This window comes from Anomalospiza imberbis, chromosome 2 (assembly GCF_031753505.1).
Source record: "Anomalospiza imberbis isolate Cuckoo-Finch-1a 21T00152 chromosome 2, ASM3175350v1, whole genome shotgun sequence".
Lineage (NCBI taxonomy): Eukaryota > Metazoa > Chordata > Aves > Passeriformes > Viduidae > Anomalospiza > Anomalospiza imberbis.
The window spans coordinates 95,036,557-95,056,178 of NC_089682.1; the positions used below are offsets into that span (position 1 = coordinate 95,036,557).

The following is a 19,622-nucleotide window of genomic DNA, read 5'->3' on the forward strand; positions in this document are numbered from 1 at the left end:
GGAAAAAAATTCACATGCTTGTGTGTGAAAGACTAATTGCAATTCAAAAGGCAACTGGCTGTGGAAAATTAATATTGAATCATTTTCAGCTGATTCCAAATTAGGACAGAGAAATATTTAAAAGATTTAAATCCATATACTTAGGCTTCAGAATTGCAGTTCAGCTTACATCAGTAAACAAAGACCTCCATGCATACTGATGCAGTTAGATGGAAAGACACATCTTCAAATCAAATGTCCCAAGATGGAAGCTCTACGTATTTTTCAATCTCCAATGATTGCAGAGGTTTCTGCTAAGAAAACTCATTTACATGCAACCAGAATTCCTTCTCAAAATTGCTAGTGACAGAGGATTGTGAAGTTTCTGCTTTTGGGCCATGAAATGTTTCCTATAGGATCAGCAAGGCTTTAGAGAAGTATATTTAGTGCCCTGTTCCCAGGAGCTGTGCATCCCTGAATAGCAGAATTTCACATTCCAGTAGTGGCCTTAGGTTCTAACTTATTCAGCTGAGCAGATAGAAAGCATTAGCATCAAATCTACTGCCAAATCAAAAGCTCAAACTATCATTACTGGCAGAAATTATGAACCCTAAAGGGAAGCACAGATGACACTAGTATATTTACCATATGAAATTTATTAGATCAAATGGTTTAATTTTCCGTATTCCACTTGCATTTACTCTGATTTCCTGACTTGTAATTTTTCGCAGTCATAAGTGGAAAGTCATAAATTTGCAGCACTAAGTAGGCAAAATTGTGTATGTACAAGCATCAGAAAAAAATAAAATGTAGGATCTTTATCCCTCCGGAAATGTTAGAAGAGTCTCTATAGACTGTTCTTGTCACGGTACATCCATTACCATGATGCAGTGAAATAAGGGGATCAATTTTCCATCTTGTCATGAGCTTCCAACATGCAGTAGATGCATTAAACAATGAGGTTAGAGCCCACATGCTTAAATTGAATATAGGATTAAGAAAGAATAAGGTAATTGTTTCTTCGACTCCCTTATTTGCAACAAAGCCCCAGTGCAGCCAAAGGACTGCTTTATATTACTTGATTAAACACACAGGCTTCCCCCTCAATAGACTCATTTATAAGATGCATTAGCACAGATGAGGAGGTACAATCTGAAGTTACAAAAAAAGTCTACTTTTAGTTTTGTGTTTCTTCCTGCTCTAGAGTCACAGCTCAGTCACTATGAATATCCAGACCATTTGGCCTCTTCCTTTCAGTTAAGTCAAACTGTTCATTTAAATGAGAAGACCATAACCCATTTGAAGACAAGACTTGAACAGCAAAAAAAAAAAAAAATTATATTACTATCCACTTTTCTCTTTTAAAAAACACAGTTTAAAATTGATTAAATATTCTTTCATGTTTCTGCAGTTCTCTTTCCAGCCATGAAAACTGTTCTCATATTCCTTACCACTCTTTGTGTAGATTTCCCATGATTATCCAGTTCTCCAGAACACATTCATGAGAACAATACCTGAACTTACTACTCTACATTCACATATTTACGCCTACAATACTCCAGGGGCATTTTTATTGTTCACTGACTGTGAACGGTTTTATGATTTTATAGGGCATAAATACTTAATCCTTGTCACTTCCAAACTTCTTCAAGTCTGTGATCAACAGTGTATTCACTGTGTAGATCCTTGTTCTTGTGAAGTTATCATTCTCTTTGTTTCATAGAAAAATAATCATTTCACAGTCAGTAAAATCCTAAGCAGTGCTGAAAAAGTCAGGGTTGTTTGATGACTACAACACAGGCACCAGCCCTTCCAATATTTAAGGAAGCCATCTGCAGAAAAACAGACACAAATTAACTGAATAGGAAAACCATGCAAAAGATTGACAAAGAGGAACAAGCCATGCAAACATTGTCAAAGTGCTGTGTCAAAATTATTTTAAAATGGTCAAAACAAATGGGAGTATAAGTTGCTAAAAATAAATAAAATCCACATTATGCTACTATTGTAATTTAAAATTGCTTACTCACACCTGACATCTTTCATTTGAAAGTATGAGAACAGCAAGTAGGAATTAATTTTAGAGTTGTCATCAATTTTTTGAACCATTGATATGAGAGGGGTTTCTGTATTCTGCAGGCTGTGGCTGATGCTTCCACTTTAGTCCTTGAGGCAAGGTGTAAACTACCAATACAGAAATGTATGGTTCCATTATTCCTAAACAGGTTCAAGAGTCCTTTAGAATAAGTTTGGAAATTTTAAACAGTATTCAAGACAACACAAGGATTAAAACCTTTAGGGAACTGAATCTTGCTGAAACTATCACAGTAGAGTCAGTTTATATGTACGGAACAACACACTGTAATTGGTGCAACTCTATAAATCACAACATTGTTTCAATTGTATAAATCACAACATTGTTTATACGTCTCCAAACTGCCTGTCCAAGCATGTTGATTAATGGTTTTTAATGTGAACTGGTGGTTTTGCAAAAATATAATCTTCCCAAATTAATTTCATATCTCCTACAGAACATCATAAAAATGCTCTTCTCAGTAATTAATAATAGATTAAAAAAGATGGGCTTCTGCACTAACTTTAAAGTACTTGTGTCTACATTTAAGCTTGTAAACAGAAGTTCCCCCTTGCACTCTTGACTATAACACATCTCACCTATTTTAAATGCTTATTTTAGGATAAGATCATGATTCTGAAGTATGCACCTTTCTTGTACTAGGTTTAAAGAAAGCTTAGAATGGCTAATTCATACACATATGTGTGTATATGTGTGTATATGTGTATATACATATGTGTGTATATGTGTGTGTTCACATGTGTATACATAAAATAAACTTTATAATTTTTTATAATTACCTGTGTCCACTCATTAGTTTGTGGGTCATATGCTTCCATAGTGTTCAGGTATGACTGACCATCATAGCCACCTACTGCATATAATTTGTCACCAAGGAGACAGACACCAACAGCATCTCGAGGCATACTCAGTGGAGCCACCATTGTCCATGTATCAGTTTTTGGGTCATACCTGAGCAAAGAAAAATGAAACTGGGTATGTGGAGAGAAGACAAACATCAATTCATGTTGATTTTCACTTGAATATAGTTTTTTCTTTCCTGGGGGGAAAAAACCAAACCTTTAGTAGCCTATAAAAAAAAATTCTTCCTAACATCAAAAAGAAAAGATACAGATTTATTGTGCTCCCAATTCAACCCTCTAGATGTTGATTAGAAACTTTTGCTCAGCTGAACTTCTAGAATAAACTAAGATATTTGTAGGATAGTGTATCATCAAGAGGTCTGAGAAAAATATATGAGCAATATCTGAACGGATGGGTGTAAAATTTGTTTATATGTCATGTATACATTTAAAGTGGGGTATTTCCTGCAGCACATCAAAAAGATTATAAATATTATTTCTAAAATTAATTTTCACTATATTTTAATTTCTGAATTTATACTACATCCTTCCTATGTATTCTACTTAACTGCATTAGAGTTAGTGTCTTCTGATATTTGCTCAAGTAGATAAAGTAATACTGGTTTTAAAACATAATCCCCTCTGAATTTGTAAAACTCAGAGTAAAAATCCTTTTGTATAGTGACGGTGATTTAAAATTTAAATATTAAACCTTTAAATATTTAACATAGGTTTTCATTTGGATATTCCTTAAAAAGGTAAAATTGTTTAATTTCAGAGTCATTCTATTGTCACTCTTTTGGACATGCATAAACCAGAAATTAATTATCTTTTGATAGTTTGTTACCAAGGATGCCTGGAGTATTAGGTTACACTAGATACCTCATTTTTAGATGTCAAATATTACTAAAACAGAATAGTGTATCACAGTATAATAAAATTAATTTCATCCGTCCTTAAGCAAGTATACTTTGTAATAGAATCGTGATCAGTGGAGAAAATAAGCAGTTTTGGTCTACAAATAATTTAAATAGTCTGACTTTAGTAATTTGCTTAAATGTGTAAGTATTTTAGTAAGTCCTATTATCAATAAGCAACTTGGAGGGATTCTGTTTGAAGTCCTACATATTTGAACAATATTTAAACAATGAAATTTATATATATATACATATATATATATATATATGTATATATATATACTAATACAAGCACTGAAACAGCAATGTTACAGTGTTTTGCTTGTAACAGCCTTTTGGTTCATAAATAAAACTTTTAAATTGGACAATAAAAGAATTGTCTGTAACCTTATTCATATTGTTCTTGAGAGGTAAATACATTTTAAAAAAAATTATCTACTTGAGCGCTAGCTGCTAATCCTGACATTTGGGGGACTTCTCAGAAAATAAAATGTCAAATATCTAGATATATGATAAATGTCTTTCCTAACTTTAGAGGAAAATACTGCAAAATATTGCTTGAATATGTGGAAGGAAAATGAACATGTAACAAGCCAAAAAAAAAAAAAAAAAAAGGATTTTTTTCAAAGACTCTGTGAGTTTTTCAACGACAGCATCATGTGCCTCTAGCTGAAACAGTTTCCCATCCAGAGAAATGCACCAGTGTGCATTGTATCTTTGCCTGCCTAAAGCTAATATATGTTTAATAGACTCCTCCATACACTGCTCTTAAATTGCAAGGGCCAAGGTGAGGAGGTGCAAAAGTTAAAGCTGGAAAATAATACAACTGACATCATCATTTGACCTTTTTTTTTGTTCTTCTTCCAATAAACAGGTATGCAAGGCTAAAATGAATCCTTATAACTCAATTCTGTCATCAAAATAGAACTGCAAGAGAACTTGTTGGCTTTGTAACTGCCAGGAAAACACCTGAGATTTCTTACATCCTTTTTGCTGCTAAAAAGCAACTGTATATGCCATCTTTATAATAACTAGTATGCCGTAGGCTGAGCAGGGTTATGATAAAAGCTCTTGAATGTGGAAAGAAATCAATTTTGAAATCAAGGTGAGATGAAGGGGGAAAAAAACTGTAGGTCAAATGACTATATTTTTAGCATCTGTCAAATTTTGAGGAACATTTGAAAAAGAAAAGCTGCTTTATGAAATCTGACAAAATATCTTGAAAATTTTATAATTCTTATGAAGAAAGTAGTTGTTTTGCCTTTAAAAAGGAATAGAAGATAGCACTTTATCAACTTGTGAAGATGAGTGAGATGTAACTATTAATTTATTACAGAATGCTTGAATCCAGAGGAAATCTTTTAAAATTGTATCACCCTTAGAAGAAAGTAAACTGGAATACCTAACTACTATTGGGCAGTAGCATTAAGAAAACACATATCTACTGCCTCCACTATATTTGCATAATCTCAAAAATAAATTTTAAAATATTATGTCTGCTTTGACAGTCTTCCAGGAACAAACTGATACTGGAATAAAGCACATCCTACCAGGCTGCATCAGAATGACAAAATGACTAAAGCAGACTCATTCCTGAAGAAGAAGAGACTTAGTTAAAAAGCAGGCCTTCAATATTTTCAGAAAGAAAAAATTTCAGAGAGATATAAAATTACTCAGACTAATAGACCTCCTCATCACTTACTATTCTATTTTTCCTAAGATATGGAGGAGCTTTTGGTTTTTGAAAATGATGCATTATTTTGGAATAAAAAACCAGACACACTAAATAACATTCCAGTTATCTTATAAATTAATTAATCACTGCGAGGGCCATAAGAGTTTTTTTACATTTCAGTGGAGTCCACCAGTTAATTCACATGCACTCAATGTAAGTTAATAGTCTTACAAGTTTTTGTTTGTTAGGCCCAACTTTTAGTCTCAAAGCTAACTATTGATGAAGTACATCATCCACACCTTTTGATACCATGGAAAAAATACCTAGATGAGGGATACAATATATATTGTCACTCTAATAGTAGTACATAAAACAGCATAAGGATAGGTTTAGCTCATTTTTGCAGTCTCTCCTGAGAAAGACAAATGCGATAGAGTATGGTTTGTCATCAACACCAGAAGGGTTTTCTTTTCAGAGACTGAAAAATGAAATAAAAGATCCCTTCTGAGTACCAATAAACAGAAGTAGTTGAAAATATCTCATTAAGTCTGTCACTAGTAGTCTTAATATAAATTTATTTAATTGAAAATTCTTGTTATTGTTCCTTATAAATCAAGATCCACAAGCATAGGCCCTGTAAGTACAGGCATCATGGGATTTCCCTGATTAACTGTCCCTCTGTTGGAGATGAGAAGAATTTGGCAATGATCTTTGCTAACATACAGTAGAGATGACAATAAGACTGAGCAAAATTATATGGATACCTTAAGTTTTAACTTATAATTTTTCAATTAAATATTGAATACTAAGCTGGACTTAGCAAAAGAAATAACTGACATTTAATTAAGCCCTTCTGACAAGAAATGATGAGATAAATCTTTCCCAGCTTATATGTTAAGATAAACCAATTACTCAAATATACTGACTTTAACTTTTGAAATCTTTACACATTTGGAGTGAATATTTTTCTTATTCTATTTTATAGCATTCAGAAACAGAAACAAAAAGTCAAACATTCATGAAAAATTTGAAGAATACCTTTAAATTGAGTGCTTTAATCACTTCATCTGTGCTGTACTGCCCTACTAGATATTCTTGGATTTGTAGAAAATCTACTTGCAGAATTCGGAGTACTGTAAATACAGTGTATCAAGCTTACATCACCACATTAGAAAGTGGCAATTTTGATAAAGGAAGGAATTCATTGTACTGTGAATATCCATCACTTAAACAGTGCTTTATTTCTTCTTTGCTTAACTATGTTTTTGGAGTTAGAAAATATTCTAAACACAATTCAATTTTGTGTTATAAAATTATTTCAAGGAAAAATTTTTATCTCTACAATTTTTAGTTTGTGACACTGCAATGCATAATATCGTTTCCTAAAATTACTTAAATTGGATGTGAAAAGAGTAGATTTTTGTGTTTGTGGTAATATATAATAGTACTGTGAATAAAAAGGGATTACAATAAGTTTCAAAGAGATTGTCTTCACACATCTTTATAGAATTTTTCAAGTAAATACTAATTAGACATTTCTAGAGTTAAGAACATCTGCTTAAATTTACCATTACTAAGCTAAGAAAATAATGCTATCAGATATTATTTTGTATTTTAAAAATGCATGTATAGTATGATACCTTTCCACGTAGTCCAGCAGTCGAGAACAGTGATTAGAAGCAGGAGCATCATGACCTCCAACTGCATAAAGAAAGCCATCACAGGTAGCCACTCCTACACCTCCTCTTCTCTTACACATAGGAGCACACATATTCCATTTATTTGTGTGAGGATCATAATATTCCATTGAACTCAAACATGAACTTCCATCCCGACCTCCAACCGAATATAACCTAAGAAAGTCCATGCAAATAAAAATGTTGATAAAACAAGAGCAGAAATAAAAACAATGAGTATCTCGTTTTTTATCTGACATCAGAAAATAGAAAAAAAGAATACATAATATTTGAAATCCTGTGATTTTCACATAGTGAAAAAACACAGATGTGTTTAATATTGTTGCCAAACTCATGTGTTATTTAGTGCTTTGTCTACCTGAAGAGAAAGGAAGGTATTTCTTTCTGCTAATGAATATTTTCATTCTTTCATTACTGTATATTCAGTCAAGAGCACCACAAATGACATGCAGGTTTGTCTCTATAGATTTTAAAATCATGTAAGCAGGGTTGCTGCCTAAGCTCACCATCTATGAGCTGGAAGTGGAAGTGCAAACTTACAACTGGTAATCCAGACAAGGAAGAAATATCCAATCCATTTATTATAGTTCCTCTGTGTTTTTTCTGTGCATCAAAGTATTAAGAAGTACAAACAATATGGAAAACAAGATCTGATATTCAACAAATTCCACAAAAAGATCTATCAATGGGAACATATTTTCAGCATGAATTTTACACTTAGAATATAGTAGAGATCAAATATGAAATGTGTTGCAGATAGGACTATCACATTAAGTTTTAAATATGGATTTTTAAAAATTAATACCTTAGTTGCAAGGCTCTTGCTTACACTGAAGAAAATTCTTACCCAAACTAACAGCAACATGTCTACTTTGCAAGAAAATTATAACCACCAAGCATGGTTTGTTGTTTTTCTTCATCAGAATGTTTTATGAGGATAGAGTTATGTTGGAAAGTCATGGACAACTTCTGAAGAGTATTTTAAACTTGCAATTATAAAAATGTGCTTTAACAAAAAAGATGTTGTGTTTGTAAGTATCTGCAGGCAAGAAACTTGTTTCATTCTACTGTTTATAATGGGTCCCACGAGGAAATAGTTCTGATTGTTCTTTCCCCCTAATACCATGCTGCATTCATTCTGTATGAAACTTTTTGCAGTCTGTTGCTTTTTATATAGTGCCTGGAGATTAACTAATAGAAACACAGGCTATTTTAAAGTCCAACCACTAGGCAATTTCGGATGTGAAAGCTGTCTCTGTAAAGCAATTACTCATTTGGAAGCTTTTACTGTCCTAAGCACTCCATGAATTCAGAGCCATTTAAATGTGCATTTGTCATTACATTTCATTGGTATGGATTCTGATGAATAAGGAAGTGCTATACAACCACTAAATAAGTCACTGAAGCATGAGAACATTTTGGTAGTGCCTGACAGATATACCTGTGCTCTGACTAAAGCACCCTGGAGAATCCATACTCCTCTGTGAGAGATACTAAAGCAAATACACTTTTTCTTTGGATTCAGACCTAACATATTTAACCTTATTTATGATTATCAGATATCTATAGATGAAATCAATATTAAAGTATCCAATTCTGTTAATCTGTGGATATCTACAATGTCCAACTTGCTTTTACACTCAGAGCAGTCATCTGAGCCTAAGGAACAGCACTAAAAATATTGAAACATGTGACCAAAAACATTTACAGTAATATAAATGTAAATATAAACATTTACATATAGGTGTCTGCAAGGATCTTATCTTCATTTTCAAAGATGTGACTTGGTTCAGCTACCCATAGCCAGTGATAAAACATTTTTTGTGACATTTAAGGTATGTTGACATTCCAGGCTGAGAGATATGGAAAATAGTACAGCACAAAAAACAGTAGAAAAAAAAAATTACTGCTGGCACCCTGAAGCCATTTAAATGGCAGTAGACAACTACATGTCAGTAAGGGAATTGATCCCCAAAAATACAAACCATTATTAATATTTCTGAGATTATCAAATTTATTTCTAAGCAGATAATTGGACATGTAAACACTGAACACCATTTTAAAAATGCAAAGAACCAGCACTTCTGCAGACTTCAATGCAAATTATCTTGTGTATCCCATAGTCAAAATCCCCACCACTTTGATATTTCTCTGGCATGAAAAGTTCTTATTTATTCCATTGTCTTTCAACTGAAATAAATCAATAAGCTGATATTTGCAAACTGAAAGTAAAACATACTTTCTCATTCCTCTATTCCAATTGAGACAGCTAATAAAATACAGCTGAAGGCACTCTTGAGTTGCTGGTAAAAAGACAGCAAATGCTGTTCATAAGTAGCTGATAAAGTGGGACCACCTAATCTGTTGCTAAAATGCTCTCAGCTATTCTGAACAAAATTAATTTTCAAAATCATATTTTGGAAATAAAATTTTAGAGTTTGATTGTGTTTCTATCTTTTATCTCTAACAAATCATTAATATTTTTTTTTTAATTTCACAAGGGTAAAATAAAAATAGTTCAGACAAGAAAACGTTGGAAATGAAGTAATTGCTTTAAAGCTCTGGTTGTAGCTGAGCTTGAACAATTCAGTCAAAAATTGCTTCCAGTCTTCAGTCAAATTTCCAAATCCATGTTCACAAAGGCCAAAAATGAATGGGGAACAGCTCTGCAACAAGCACTGAATATTCAGGATAATGTACAGCTATCTGAAACTTTTGAAATACTTATAATTAAAGCTATTTAGTAGTCTTTCTTCATTTTTAGAGCTTAGGCTATTATTTTATTAGATGACTTTAAAGTAAACATTTTTTTCAGCTTGGTCTAACTTGTCAAAAATTTGTAATAAAATTTCTATAGGGAAAAATATTATGTATTTCTCTGAATTAGCTGAATTACTCTCCATGGTGTATCCCATCAAAATTAGAATTATTATAAAAAAAATAATCATTTATCCCTGCTTAGAGAGTGAGACCAACAAGGAAAATTAAGCATCCAGTACTGACCACTTTTATCACAGTGAAAGTTCTGCCTGTGGAGATATTATAGATTTCTATTCCTAAATAGTCTACATTTCAGCTGATTCAGACATTGCACAGATATGAAATTAGGCCAAGCTCAGCCTCTTCTCTCTTTTCAGGGTTTTGTCACTTCTTTTACTAAGATGGAGAGAGATTCCTGAACATATCTATATATATATAACTATATGTATAATTGGCTAGGAAAATGAAGTAGAGGTCTCATAGTAGGAAACATTAGGAGAAATCATGACCAGATGGATCAAAAGCATTTATCTCAGTTCTGTCATTACAAACCTTTGATAACTACTCAGAAAAGCCAGTTTTAAATTCAGTTTGACAAGCCAACCTCAAAAGACCAGACTGCCTTTGATGTGAGGTGGGTATGGCTTGTGGAACCAGTTGAATCATGCCCTTGATGCATTTCTTAATGAGGTTTTCCCTTTCAAAATTCTTTCACTATGAATATCAAAGACCTTATCCAGTCTTTTGCTTAGGCCCTTTTGTACCTTTTTCTGGCCTTTCAGTGTGTCTGAAAGAGCAGCAAAGAATTACTCTGACACAAAAGATATCTGCTTGGTAGAACTGAGGGACAGTAACAATTTTCATCAGTGCTGGACTACTGCATTGCTGAATCAGTCCATACCTGGTCTATGAATCAAGACTATAGAGAGAGATATTTATCCATGCTGCCTTGATTATACCAATGTAGTTCCCTATCAAAAGCTGAAAATATAAAAATTTTGTGAATGGAAAGCATCAATGAAGTCTTATTTCCGTGTGTAAATTTGGAAGGGCATTTGGAAGGGCAATGCAGTAGGGAAATAAATTAAAAGTAGAATTTGACTCCCAAAACAATGGAAAACAATATAGATAGAGTAAGTTCCTGGAATTAAATCAGTAGTAACTGCTGTTAAGTTAGTTGGGGGTCCTGAGAACTTCATCTAATGGCTGGTGTTTCTGCCCATGAAAGGGGGATTAGTACTAGATGATCTTTGAGATCCCTTCCAACCCAAGCCATCTGATGATTCTGTGACATAAAATATTGAGAGAAAAACACCTTTTGCATGGATAATATTATTATGAAAAAGTTTGACTTTTACACCAGAAATTTTAGTTTCCTAATAGAAAAAACTTGTTTCAAGCAATTTTAATTGTAATCAGAATTTTATGGGCTACATTCTCTATATAAGACCATTGACTCAATGCAGATTCCACCAGTTAAAAAACATTCTTGACTTTATCAGGCTATAAAGTAGGTATGGCAAAATTGTCTTTGTAAATTAATCATTTACTACAGCATGCACATTAAGCCCTTTATTTGCTCCATTATTAAGACACACAGTGAATCTGTCATTAAATAAGAATTTTTAGTGAATCCATAGAATTACTTTGTGCTAGACTGAGATAAAGTTTATGATACTAATTTTCTTTGTGACTTTAATAATTTTAAATCATACAGTTGTTCCATTTTTTGCCTCAGTATCCATTTATTTATTGATTTTGACTAAAATATTTAAAAATATCTACACCTTTTTGTAGTTTCCGCAGCTAAGGAAGAATAATTTCAATATGTGTCTCATTTTCCCTATAGTGGGATACAGAATAATTGCTTTTCTGGAAAAAAAAGAGTTTGATTTAAACCAGAAGTTATTAAATATAATATTTATAAAAGAGAAGCAGCATAAAAATGTCATAAAAGGGGGATTAAAATTAAGTTATAAAACTATAGGTCAACGTACATTTAGAATAAAACATAGTAAGAACAGAGACAAAATTTTCAACAAAAAAATTCTAAGGCTGGTAACTGGTGAGCTAGCCTTTGAAGTATGTTTGTTATTATTCCTATTGCAAAAAGAGTTTCACAAAATTTCTTAATAATAGCTAATGACTTTCTAAGACAAATTTGAGATACTGTCTGGTTAGGTAGATGATGTAGATGGAAGTAGACATGTGACAACATTAATTTTTTTGGCAAGAAAATGCACTGCTGTATTTTAGCAGCATGCAAAAATACCCACATCATACTTAATATATTGATTTTCTTGTAGTTAATGAGAATATTGTGGGCAGAAAGCATGCTGTTTGAAACATTTCCTTTTCTCCTTATATGACAGTAGCTATGTATGCCAATCAAGGTGTTGTTCTTAGTTTGAATGGATTAGTATAAGAACAAGTGAATCACCAATAAGGCATAAAAGCAAAGAAAACCTCAAGCAACAAAAGTTATGAGAAAAAAAATGGCACTGATGGGAAATATAGTAGTTTAGGTCATACTTTCTTGTCTTGTTAGTTTGGCATGAAATTTTGAAGTGTTACATCAGCCTTAAAAAACACAATTCAAGCATATTAATACTTCCTTTATTTAATAATTTTGAGCAATTCCCTAGTCTTCGCTGAAGTATGAAAATTACCCATGCATTGCAATTATATGGCTGACTTGCAAAAAAGTTTTAGGTCATTTAGCTTGTGATCTTCACAATGAACAAACCCTTCTCTTTTCAACAAACTCAACCAATAATGTAAGATTTATCTGAAGCTGGTCTACTGAGTCAAAAGAAATTTCATCTTACCCGAATATTAGTTATTAAGAAGTTAATCAAGTTTCAAATTGGAAAAATAAGAAGTTAAGAGTGGAGATGGCTTGGCTTTCTATTCTGCTGAGTATAGTAGATATTTAGGAGCTGTTGCCCATAAAGATATTTAGTTGAGTATTAAATTAATATTTAGCTTTCTTTAATTTCAGTCAGATGTGTATATTTAAATATCCTTCCAGATTACACATATGTGGAAATAAGGAAGTATGTGAATACTCATGATTACACACAGGAATGCACATGTGTACACATGTCTGTGTGTAGTCTAAGTTCAAGTCTACATTTGGTGTGGGGAGGATCTCCAGACTGCTCCAACTGCACTACGCAAGGGCTTCCTTCCTGTCCCAGCATATAGGCACCAAGAACCATGTGAGACAGGTTTGGATTCTCATAATTCATCTCCCACTAAAGATAATAATGAAAAGCCAGACTTTAGTCATAATGAAAAATATGGGATATTAATGCCTTTTGCAGTCTTGATCACAAGAGAGAAAACAGTGATTGCTGACTATTTTTTAAAAAAATCTCTGCTTAACTGTGGAAGCTGCGCACTTGAAAAATAGGCAGTGAATTTTCCTAAGCATTATCCACACTGCTTCCTTCTATCTAAACTTGTGCATATGTTACATTTAAAAGCTTAAATTAGATGGAGTGACACTACTGCATTTTTCTGCCACATATTAGGACTAAGTTAACGCACTATGTCTGTTTGGCTTGAAGTACCCATACATGTCCAACTTAATTCATGCCATACTAGATCACATGCATATCTTCACAGAATTTATCATCCATTACAAAACTTACAGAATAAAAAATAATTATTACTTATTACTTGTTGTTTCTTATTAAAAGACTTGAATGACAGACCTTACCACAAATTACAGTCATTCCAGCTGTACAACAGTCAACAGCCAGCTAGTCTGAAAATTTTGCTGTGTGGGTGATGGATGAAGAAAAGGGCATAGAGGGGGCATACACACTACAAGTCATAGATGTGCAGTAAACATTCAAAATAGAAATGTGGTCCAAGCATCTGGGACCGTGGCCACAGTATAGCCAGACAAAATAGGCTCATCAAGTTCCCACCCTGCAGATAAGCAAAGTTTTTAGCATCTGTTGTGTCTCCTACCAATCACTTTGTTTCTAAAGAGGAAGGCTTCCTTGCTGCATATGCATCTGCTTTGGACCATAGGAAAAATAGTGGCTTTACATTAAAGATTCATTATTACAGTAAAGATTCATGATTTCACTTTTCTCTTATAAGAGTGACATATATTTATCTAGTTTGTATCTTTTTAAGATAACCCCAAGAAAGAAAAGTAGACCTGTGCAGTCTCTCTCTTTCCAGGCTGGATGTAAAATAACAAGTTAAATCTTGCTTGAGAAAGAGAGAAAATTATGCATTTTGAATTAAATGGTACATTCAGTGAGCTGCATGAGACCCCCATGTAGGAAATATGAATTTATGTGCAAAAGCACAAAAGACCAGACCAGGGCACTGAATTAGTAATAAGCCTTAATGATTCTGCTAAGAGAAAATGCCACAGATAGTTTATTATATGATGCATGAAAGCCAAAGGAGCAGAACTCCTGGAGGAGGCTGTAATCAGCCATAAAATCAAGTTTTGTAGGTGGTTATATGAATGTAATACATTCCTAATTCTCTCATGCCAAACACTGAACTACTATTAAGGTCTTTGTGAAATTATTAACCTTCATCTCTCCAAGGTCAGTTCAAAGCAATTATATTCCTGGTGAGTGACTAACTATAAGATGATTTTGAGAACCTTTCTTCTGCTCACACTAATTTGGTTTGAATTTTGCTATTTTTCTTGAAAATTAAGGTTCAACAGGCTAAACTTTCTGATAGTTAATTTGTAATAGTGCACAATAATTGTAAGGGGAATATTAAATTAAAGTAACTGCTATTTACAGCAGACATAATATTGATCTAAATAACACAAGTTTCTTTCCAGTTTTTCTCATTAAATGACCTGAAAACAAAACATTCCACTGTAAATATGTCAACATCTCTATTGGGTAGCTTTCTGTGTTTCCCATTCAAAATGAAACAGAGAATAGCTGGGAAAGCACTGCCAAAACAATAATCCAATTTATGAAAATCCATTACTAAATTAATCCAATTATTGCAAAAGTGGTGGAACTGAATGAATGCAACTGAATATAAATAGATAAATAATGATTAAAAAAATCCCAAAGCTACATAGTTATGAGTCTCTCTAACTAACTAGAAAAATTGAAAATGTAACAAATAATTTGCATGGATGTGAAGGGAAAAATATTAAATATGTATATACAAATGCATTTTTAAAAATAACAATTAGTATATTCTATCAGTACTTAAGCAGAATTATTAGAATATGAAATCTGATCTAAATTCTATCTGTTGCAGTTAAGAGACAAAATTTGATATTACCAATTATGACACAACCAGAAAAGCAGTGGGTTTTTTTATGTTGGACTGTCTTTCAACAAAAATATGAAAAAAATATTAGTGTCTAAGGCAAACAGGAAAAAGGACAGAAACATAATTAATGGAGAGAGATGAGGCTTGCCAAACAACTCCAATTTTAAATATGTTGTATTTGATTAAGAGGATCTATGCTTAGGGGTTTGTTCCTGTAAAGAAAATATCTCTGGGTCAGCTTATGCATCTTGCCTGTAGTATTGGCATTGCATTTTCCTGGTTAAGATAATCACCACTCACAGGCACAGCAGCCTATGGAGGACACCACACTGCAGTAGGAGGTTATCTCTCAAAGGACTGCAGCCCACGGAGAGCCCATGATGGAGCAAGGGAAATGTGTGAGGAAGGAGTGGCAGAGAGAAACAATTATGGTCTGACCACTACCCCCATTTCCCAGCCCCCTGCATCAGCCAGGAGTGGGGCTATAACATTATACAAGACATAAACTGAGCATGGGAAAGAGGGGAAGAAAGGTGCCATTTTAAAATTTGGCGATGTTTCTCACTAGCCAGAATCTATTTTTATTACTAATAAATTGCATTAATTTTCCCCTAGTCAAGCCTATTTTGCCTGTGACAGCAAATGGTAAGTGGTCAGATGGATTTTGATGGGAAATATTTTCTTGCAGCTTTTCTCCTTGCTCTTTTTACTTTCCTTCAGAGACAACAAACACAAAACTTTTCCTTAAATAAAAGTAAAATATTATTTAAAAGAATACTTACCCAGTTGCCTCTCAAAAAGTTAAGATTAAACAATTCCTCACTTTTTTTTCATCTATCATATACCAACAGTGTTGTGTGGTATTTAATAAAAACAATAAAAACAATAAAAACAGCAGGGGGAAATATCAAGTTCACTATAGCACATATTTGAGGATGTGGCAGTCAATAAAGTGCAGGACTCCTTTTCCTTGACTCCACAAGATGTTAGCATGAGATTGAACTGCTTGCCAGTGTGTGTCAAAGTCATGATTTTTGACACTTTAGGCACTGCTGTGATGTTCTACCATTCAAAGTCAGCCTGTGGATCCCATCAACAGATGAGTATTTTATCCTTTTGTAATACAGATTTACTGATATTCGCTAAAGGGATCAAGACTAAAGGGTCAGACTTTCTGCCATGAAAGCTACAGTTGCTTCAAAAAATATTGATAATTTCGAACATACCAGTAGAAACTAAGGAATATTTTTTTGTAATGCAGTCTTTGTGGACATATAACAGAGCAGTATAGAAAAACTTCAGTTATGGTAATGACACAAAAATGCTTAGAATAAGCATTAGCATAAGCAAATCTCTATGATACAGAGAATGTCTTTGAGGAGTATTCCTGATGAAAGTGGATAAAGTAAATTTCATTTTCACTTAGAACTACACCATTAGCATAAAATATGTTCTGAAATTAAATTAAATTAGTGGAAAGGTTTAGTGTTCTTAGGGAATGAGCAGTTCATGTATTAGAGTTTTTTTAATAGAAGGATAATAAATAGCTATGGTATTAGCTATAAATTTGGAGGCATTTACATTTTAAGTTAATAAAATTATTATTATTTATTGGATTGAAGGTGTCAACCAGATTATTTTGTTCTTCTTGAGTTTAAAATTAAGAAATTGAGAAAAGCTTGAAATAGTTAAGTGGTAATTTTAAAAAGTTTCTGGAAAATATAGACTTCTTCACACTTTTGGTTCCTTGGTGCTTCAAACTCACACTGTAGAAAAATTCTATTGCTTCAGCACTATCTGCTGACAACTGTAGAAGGCTGGTTTTATATAGTATAACTTGCTACACTAGTTACACACCACTTATGTGAGCCCCAAAGAAGATTCAAATAAGTCATCCCAACATCTACTCACTATCTGCATATAAAAAGCACCATCATCTACCAGTTATTTCAAATTGTAGATCTCCATCCCACATTTAGTATTTTAACACCTGTATCTATTGCTGATCTGAGGAAGTTCATGCACTCTTTCAATCTCTGCAAAGGGGTTGTTTACAGTAACAAGGCAGAAAGGATGATGCTGTTGCCATATCAGAATTACTGACCATATTTCATCCCAACAAATTCTTCAGTCATGGCAAGTCTTAGAACACCTACCAAAATACGTTGAAAATTAATAAAGACATCAAGTTAAACATAAATAATTTTATATATAGTAAGGATAACACACTCCACTCTTGTGTTACTGTTTGACTATGAGAAACACATGAAGATGAAGGAGATGGAATCTCCAAAGCCTCAGCATACATTGTTAGTGGTACCTAGAACCCATTGTTTACTTGGGAAAACAAAAATATTACTGAAAAGGAAAATTCTCGGATTCCAGGTTTTGGTGTTATATAAAAACGTATAACATTGCCCTTTATATGATCCAATAAACAGGCATTTTGAACCTGATGAGAGGTTTGTGTACACAATCTTGTTGTCCCCGTATTACTTTTATTTCACCTCTACTTTCCCATCTGAATTGCAGCTATTTTGTGCATCTGTTTCTTTGCCAACTGTATCAGCTTTGTTGCTTTTCTTTGGTATGACATGCGTTCTTGATAGTCATGGTACACATTATATTGCCTATGGATGACAAGAATTCCACACAGTAATACAACATAAATATTTCCAATATTAATTAAACTTTATGTATTCTTCAGTAGCATTTCCTTTTTTTCCCCCAGATTTCTTCTTCTGTTCTTTTTTTTGTGCTAACAACATACAAAGCTTTTTTCACCTCTTCTTTTACTTCTTAGCATTACTTTTCTTCAGACACAAGGCTTGTTAATTCACATATAAACTACTAAATATTCTACTTGTGTTGCTTCTTAAGGTCATTCAAATACTTCTGTATTCATGTGCCCAGCATGAACCATATGATATTATTCCCTTTGGCACCACTTTGAATGGTCAGGTAATTTAATTAACTTGCTCTTGTAATACTCTTTTAACCCAGGACAGATCTGTAAAGAATTCCAGGGGTAATTGTGACATCCTAGTTATTGCATTGAGTCCTTTTTCTTTTCAAATCCCTGTACTATTCACCTGTTTTTCATTTTAAGTATTTATTTCATATGTAGCACCACATAAATTGTTCTGTTGAAATTCTAGTAAAATAAATTTGTCATGTGTCTTTCTTTTATCTCAAAAAACACCTTTTTCTTTTATTAGTTGTTCTAGCTCTCCTTACAACTAAGAAGACATTTAAGAAAATGAATATTGCCTGTGTTCCTCATTGAAGCATAGTAGCTATTGTATCCTATTACTCTGGGAAATCTGGAGGTAACAACCAGATGACCTTTCTGTGGGTAGGGGAAGATACTCCATTAAGCCCTCCTGGGTGAAACAGTATGCAAACTGAAACAGAAACTTTGAAATGTAATAAGGCAAAATGATTTTAGAAAAGAACCCTGGCAAATGGACTAAGTCTAAAATTTAAAAACCCCCAAAACTTCAGGTAGTTATTTTTCTGAATTTCCAAGAAATTCAGAAGGATTTTATTGCTTCAATAATTAAATATTTTTCAAATTAGATTATGATGTACATGTTGATATAATCCTTTTCATCTTTTAGGGAATATGTCTATATAAGAATTTCAGTTTAAATTTTAAAATGTATTTCAGTGAAATAACATTCATTTATGTGCACCCTGTTGTGCCAAATTCAGATAGTATTGTTTTCAATTTGTTTGAGCAGCAAAATAGTTGACAATTTACTTGCATGGTCTATGCAAGTGAACTTCTGAAACACTTCAATACATAAGGAACTAATAAGAGGTTGCTTACAAATCAATCGCTTCACTCAGAGCCTGATGAGATCAGAATATGAAAGCTTTTTTTATTTATTTCCATCTTAAGCTGATAGAAAAATACAATTTTTATCTCTCTGATTAAAGTTGATTTAAATGGAAAACAAGTTCAGCCAACCATAGGGCAATGGAAGATCGCAAAGGGAATAGTTTCTCACTTTAAAATACAAAAGAAGTGGCTATACTTTTTCAAATCTTTTAAGAAACTCATATTTTAAATATTTTTTATGTAAAGTGCCCAAAGCAGTGTGAGAGATACACACACAGAATAGTTTGTAACTCTCTTACTTCAACAAGGATTTCACTTGTTTACTTATTTAAATTCACTGCAGAAGAAATAAATCATAATGAATAACCAAGAAAAAACTCTTCAGAACTTCCATACTGAAATTTATTTGCTGAATGTTAAATCCAACATTTTGTTTCTCAATGAGATATCCATTTCCAATATCCTGAGGAATGCAGCACATGTCAATGTCAGTTGTGTGAAACAGCAATGTAGCAAGAATAGCACCGGAACGT

At 33.0% G+C, this 19,622-nt stretch overlaps 1 protein-coding gene across 1 annotated transcript in view; it reads right to left on the reverse strand.

The window, feature by feature from the left end:
- Positions 1–249: 249 nt before the first annotated feature.
- The window catches only part of KLHL1 (kelch like family member 1), a 182,268-nt gene continuing 162,895 nt past the window's right edge, over positions 250–19,622 (reverse strand). Inside the window, exons 9-11 of the mRNA XM_068182303.1 lie at positions 7,149–7,361; positions 2,854–3,025; positions 250–1,811 (exon numbers count right to left, since the gene is read on the reverse strand). Coding sequence (XP_068038404.1) covers positions 1,752–1,811; positions 2,854–3,025; positions 7,149–7,361 — 445 coding nt within the window. The 3' untranslated portion in view covers positions 250–1,751. The remainder of the gene's footprint in view (positions 1,812–2,853; positions 3,026–7,148; positions 7,362–19,622) is intronic.